The sequence below is a fragment of the Dromaius novaehollandiae genome, chromosome 1 (genome assembly GCF_036370855.1).
Source record: "Dromaius novaehollandiae isolate bDroNov1 chromosome 1, bDroNov1.hap1, whole genome shotgun sequence".
Taxonomy (NCBI): Eukaryota; Metazoa; Chordata; class Aves; order Casuariiformes; family Dromaiidae; genus Dromaius; species Dromaius novaehollandiae.
The window spans coordinates 198,983,017-198,989,016 of NC_088098.1; the positions used below are offsets into that span (position 1 = coordinate 198,983,017).

The 6,000-nt window shown below is 60.5% G+C and overlaps 1 protein-coding gene across 2 annotated transcripts in view; it reads right to left on the reverse strand.

Annotated features, from left to right (window-relative positions):
• Positions 1–5,749, reverse strand: part of FGF9 (fibroblast growth factor 9) — a 28,705-nt gene extending 22,956 nt beyond the window's left edge. Inside the window, exons 1-2 of one of the 2 annotated variants that reach the window (XM_064505014.1) lie at positions 5,193–5,749; positions 4,374–4,659 (exon numbers count right to left, since the gene is read on the reverse strand). In XM_064505014.1, coding sequence (XP_064361084.1) covers positions 4,374–4,650 — 277 coding nt within the window. In that variant the 5' untranslated portion in view covers positions 4,651–4,659; positions 5,193–5,749. Of the gene's footprint in view, positions 1–4,373 lie in introns of both variants that reach the window. The other variant, XM_026108931.2, reaches the window with a different exon arrangement.
• Positions 5,750–6,000: the final 251 nt, after the last annotated feature.

Here is a 6,000-nt window from a genome sequence, read left to right on the forward strand (position 1 = left end):
GGTATTTGGCAAAGAGCATCCACATATTTGAGATCAGAACAGACTTGTTCATTTAAAAAATTCAAAAGCCTCTTCACAACAAGCTTTATGTGCCATGCTATTAAGTCCTCAAGCGATTGTCTGGGGCCAACCATGCAGTCTGCCACAAGTTTGCTAGTTTAAGGACTGCATGATTTGGCCCAACACTCCTGTGAATATTTTCACTTTATAGTTTCTATAATGTGCACATATAGTACTTAGGATCTGAACTAGATGTTAAAATAGATATTCCGCTTCAGAATGAGGCTGGAGCAAATGCAAATCAGGACAGCTCCAAACCTGAACAGCTAGGGCCCTATTTATAGCCAAAAAATGGGTGAGAAGAAGGGAGAGAGAAAATAACTCAGTACATGGGATCCCGTGGAATATCTTCTTGTCAGAGGCTGCAAAGACCCACTCCTCCCTAAAGGGGTAGGAAAGAAACTTTGTGGGAAAGTTACTCGTTACGTGTCCACATCAGCCCTTCATCCCCCTCCTTGCACGTGAGCCAGGTTGGGCCATGCTGAACAACAGCACGATGCCGGTCTGGCCGTGCACGGCCAGTCCTGTGCTCCCACCAAATCCCCAGGAGACAGGAGGCAGGTCATCTACAGAACACAAAATTTTAAGTTTCACCTGGTTTATCTATAGCAAAGAACAGAAGGATCAAGCGCATCTGCCTTGGCTTTAAGCAATGAACATCTTTGCAAAGATGGATCTTTTTTTGTTCCTCTCTGTGTGCATTTTTGTCCTTTGCTATATATAGTGTCTCTTTGTATGGCTGGATCGAAGCAGTTTAGCTCCACTGAGCACCCTAAAACACCGTCTACAATAACTAATCCAGTAAACAAGCATCTCTGCCAGCTGCTTATTTGTCAGATTTCCAGAGGAAGTAATGAGGTGCCCTGCACAGGGAAGGGAAGCCACAGAGGACTCGCAGACACAGAGCAAGGTAAATAGAGCTGTGTTGTAATATATTTAGCAAACAATCATTCAGCCAGAGGAAAAAAAAAAACAAAACAGGAGGAAAAAAGAAGAGCAATTCCTCGTGATGAAGTTGCTGCAAGTTCAGCCTCCTGAAAGAGATAGCGAGGGGGTGGACGGGGAGGCGGCCCAGGGCAGAGGCCGGGAGGGATTTCCCAGGCTTCCCCCGCTCGCTGCAGAGCGGGCCGGGCCGCGGCGCCCCCGCGGCTCCTTTCCCCTGACACCGACTGTCTGCTCTCGGGAAGCCCCGCACCGGCACCCAGCTGCAGCGGGCCCTCCAGCCGGGGCGCGTCCGCCCGCCGCAGCTGTCGCCGCTCCGCCCGCTCCCCCGCATGAGGCCAATTAAGAGCCCGGCGCGCAGACAGCGACGGCTCCGCGGGCGGCAGCGCGGCCGCCCCCAGCGCTCGGCTCTCCCGGCGCTGCCGCCCGCCGCAGCGCTGCGCAGCGCCCAAAGCGCCGGGCGCCGCCGCAGCGGGGCTGGAGCCCGGGGCCCCGCTTACCCCGCTGCCCCCCCAAACCCGGCTCGCTCCTCGGCCCCTACCGCGCTCCGCGGCCGCCACCGCGCGGAGCGCCCCGGGGCGCTGCCGGAGCCCCCGCCCGCCCCGGCCCCGGCCCCGGCCCCGGCCCCGGCCCGGCGAGCCGAGGGCGGGCGCGGCGCAGCGGCGGGCGGCGCAGCGGCTGACGAGCGCCGCAGTTCCTTGCAGCAGCAGGTCCCGGCGAGCGGAGGTCACCTGCTGACTAGCTTTTTTTCCCCCGTCTCCTGCATGCTCCTGTTTTGTTAATGCTGCGCATGCAGTACTTGTGCTGACGCACAGAGGCACGCCTCTCCGCTCTCAGAGTTCCTGAATTTACAATGACTCCACTGTCTAGCAAATGCCCTAGACTAAGGAGACTGCATCAAAAAAAAAAAAATCTTTTGTCACCTAGGAGAGATAAGGCTTTGATCACACAGGACCGCATTACGGGGGGGACCCAAGCCTGCCCTCCCGAGGAGCTTTTATTTTAGAGATGGACATCCTACTGCAGGCATTGCGAAATGCCAGGGCTTCCAGCACCGGGCGAGTAGAGACACACAACATGGCTCGGTTTATTGTATGCAATAGGCACACATCCAACACAGCATCACAAAAGAATTACTCTTATCTGATGTCTCTGCAGCGGGGGGGTAGGGGGGGGCTTGCGTGTGCGCGGAGGGGGGATTCCCACGGGGCCGAGCCGGGAGAGGAGTTTACGCGCAGCCCCCGGGGTTGGTTCTCTTTGTCCTCCTTATTCCTGCAGGAAAACTTCCTCCTCACTCCTGTATCCACACACGCACGCACAGGTTTCCCCCACACGCTCAGGGGCCAGCAAGCGAGCTCTCCCCCCACGGGCACCCCCCAGAGCTGCCGCAGACCTTCGCAGGGTAATCAGAAGGCTTCAGCATCACCGAAACCCAAAGAGCACCTGCCACTCGGCTCCCTGCCGATAAGCACAACGGCGCTGCCACGGCGCCGGGACGCAAGTGCTCGCACCCCCTTCTCGAAGGCAGCAACCCCAGAGCATCCCGTCGCCTCGCCTCGCCCAGGGCATCACGGCCGTGCGGGGGCATCACCGCAGCGTCACCGAGAGCCGGTGCGAGGGTGCTTTCGGGGGGGGCAGAGGGCGGCCGAACCGAGAGAGGGGAAAAAAGGAAAAAGAAAAAAAAGAAAGAAAGCCAGCTATTTAAAGCCAAGGCGCTCCGCGGGCGAGAATAGCTGCCCCTCGGAATTGTTAGCTTCCTACAACTGCGGCTGCAAAGCCGTTTTTAAAAATAGACGCCTCGAATAATGTGGTCACGGCCGCGCTGGACAGGGAGCAGCTGGCGGCCTCCTCCCGGCGGCGGCGGGGGGCCGGGCCCGCGCCTCCGGCTGCCGCGGCGCGGGCGGTGCGCGCAGGGGCGCGCAGCGCTACACCTGCCGCCGCCGCCGCCGCCGCCCAGCGCTGCGCGGCCCCGGGCGCGCGTGTGCGTGCGCTCACCGCGGGGAGAGGGGCGCAACCCTTCGTGGCGTCTCCGCGTGGCCGGAAAAAAGCCCCGCTGCGCAGTTTCCGCGCTGCCCTCGCCCCCGCCCGGCGCCTTCTGCGCTTCCCCCCGCGGCCGGCAGCGAGGGCCGGGAGAAGGGGCCGGGGGCGGGCAGAGTTTGAGCCGTCTCTCCCTCCCTCCCCTGCCCCCCGGCGCCCCTTCCCGTCGGCGCCCTTCGGAGACCACCCCCCGCAACGCCGCTGTCCTCCGAACAGCTTCGCGAAGCAGTAAAATACAGTTTAGATATCGCTCGACATCTGGCATTAAAACACGAAGCAAAAAAAAAAGAAAAGAAAAAAGAAATTACCACGGGACTTTGCTTTTACGACCGATTTTAAGTGCTGTCAGGTTGGTTCACTCGCAAGTTAACTCCTTCCAGCAGCTGGGAGCGCGGCGAGCTAACCTGGCATATTTTCCGCACCCCTCCTTAAAAACACGGGATCGGCTCATGCGGGCTGTTCCGGCTCCTCGGGCGCATCCAGCCCGCCGGGCCTGGGACGGGCTCCCGGCAGCGGGGAAGCTCCGCGCCCGCGGGACGCGTGTGCGCGCGTGCGGCTGCACGCGAGCGCGCCCGGGCGCTCGGCGGGGCGGGGAGCCCCCGGCGCTGCAGCCCGCGGTGCTGAGTCACGGGCAGCGGCGTCCCCTGCACGCGCAGCCCGCGCCGCGCTCCTTGCAGCGCGCTCCCCGCGCCGCGCCGGCCGGCCGGCCGCCCCTCCCCGCGCGCCGCCGGCGGGGCTGCGAGCGCCGCGCGGTACCTGCGGGCCGCTCGCCGTCGGGGCGGGCGGCCGGGCCCTGCGAGGCGGCTCCGGCAGCGGCCGCGCCGGCCGGATCCCTCGCTGAGGAGCAAAATACGGTCAGTTTGCGAGTCAGGCAGTTACCAGGGCAGGTAGTCGGGAGAGGAAACGAAAGAAAAGGCGCGTTAACGTGCGCGCAGGGCGGCGGCCACTCCCTTCGGGGAACTCGCCGAATTTTAAATCGTAGCGGTTAATGATTAAAACCCCTTTAAACTCGTGAAATCAAACCACTCGGCAGAGCCGTCCGGAGCAGAAATGCCGCCGCCGCCACCTCCCCGTCGGCCTCCGCACTCAAGCGCGACTTGGGGCCGCGCGAATGCCGCCGCCGGGGCCGCCGGGGCCTCGGTGCGGGCTCCCGCCCCGCCGCGGCCGGGCCCCTGCGGTCCCCGCGGCCCCGCACACGCTCGCGTCCTCCCGCCGCCGCTCGGGCACCGCCGCAGCCCCCCTCTCCGCCCGCTCCGCGCCGCCCGGCTCCCCCCGCCGCGCTTCTAGGCATTATTTCACCACATGACCACTGAAGGGTTAATGGTAATACCTACCAAATCTGCTGTGGTCTTGCCTGGTTCCCTGGATAGTACCATTGGGGAAGATTTCTAAATGAAATCCAGTCCTGCAGTATAGCTGCCTCCGCCTGAGGATCCCCTTTAAATGGTCCAAGTCCGTGACTGCAGGCCCCCTGGGCAGCCCACCTGCCTCAGACTGACCCAGGTGGTCACTTAACAAAACCGGACTATCCACCGGCAAAACGGGCACATTCCCAAAGGGTACTGCATCCTGCACACCGAAATAGTTCCCAACTTCACCTAAGGGAGCCATCAGAAGATTCTGCTTTTAGAGAATAAGAATAAACAATAATGATGGTGCCAAACCCAGGAGATACAAGATTAGGTATATTCCACTCCTCTCCCCTCCCTATCGCAGTTACAGAGAAAATGTTCTTTCTTCAATCCATTAAATGCATAAATAAAAGTAATATTCTGTTTTGACTGGTACAGGTTCAAGGTCAAACCAGTTAGTCTAAGAAACCACCACTTTATACTCACACACTGACATATTTATAAACATATAGATGTGTATATCTATATATATGCATATATCCCCAGCTCTTAGCAAGCAATAAGGTCTTCAGCCCATCCAACTGTAATAAAGAAAAAAATCCGTAGTTTCTCCATTTGGTTTAAGATAAGAATGACCATAGCAACTTAAATACCTAGGCGTTATAGGGATTTTTTTTAAGATGCACAGGCTACGTCAGGATTTATGGATTCTGACTCCAGAAAGGCATGCGCTGTTTTTACTCTATAACAGACTGCATACATCAGCATGAATCCCGCAAGGGGGGAGGGGGGAAATCTCACGTTGTTGGCTGAGATAAATCCAAAAAGAAAAAAGGAAAAGGAAAAAAAAAAACTTTTGACGTCCAGATCTAGTATCCAGAATTGTCGGGAGGCTCAGCAGATGTCCACTGCGTTGGGATTACTGGCGATCCACAAGCAAAGCAGCAACGTACAAGTGCTTGTGTCTTTCTTGGCTGGCTCGAAACAGGTGTTGCTTCTGCAGGGCTCCCTGTGCAATGTTGTACTCCAGCACTGAGCTGCAGCTCTTGACTGTGGATCTCCATCCAGCACGCAGAGTGGCGCAGGAAGAGGCATTGGGCTGGGTTTAAGGTAGTCCTGATTGCTGCTGGAAGGCTCCTCCGAGGTCCTAGCGCGCAGCCCTACCTGCTGCAATACAGCCGCGGCTCCAGCGCTAGGCACTGCTCGCCGCCGCGCTCCGCCGCTCTGCGGCACGGGCAGAAAAACGCGAAATAAATAAATAAACGGGCCAAACTTGCGGCGGCGGCAGAGCCACACGCGCAGGACGCCCGGGCACGCCGCGCCGGAGGTGCCCGCAGTGCCCGCTCCCCGGGACACCGGCCGCGGCGGCGGCGCCGTGCGGCGGGGGCGAGCCCGGCCCCGGCCCTGCCCCGGCCCCGGACCTGCCCCGGCCCGGCCCGCCGCGAGCGCAGCCCGGTGCCCCGCGCCTGGGCAGCGGCGGCCGCCGGGGCGCCGGGCCGAGCCGCGCTGCAGGTGACCGGGCTGCCGCTGTCCCGCGGCGGGTGTAACCGGAGCGCGGGGTCCCCGGGGCGGGCGGCAGCGCTGCCGGCCACGCCGCAGTGCCCGTCCT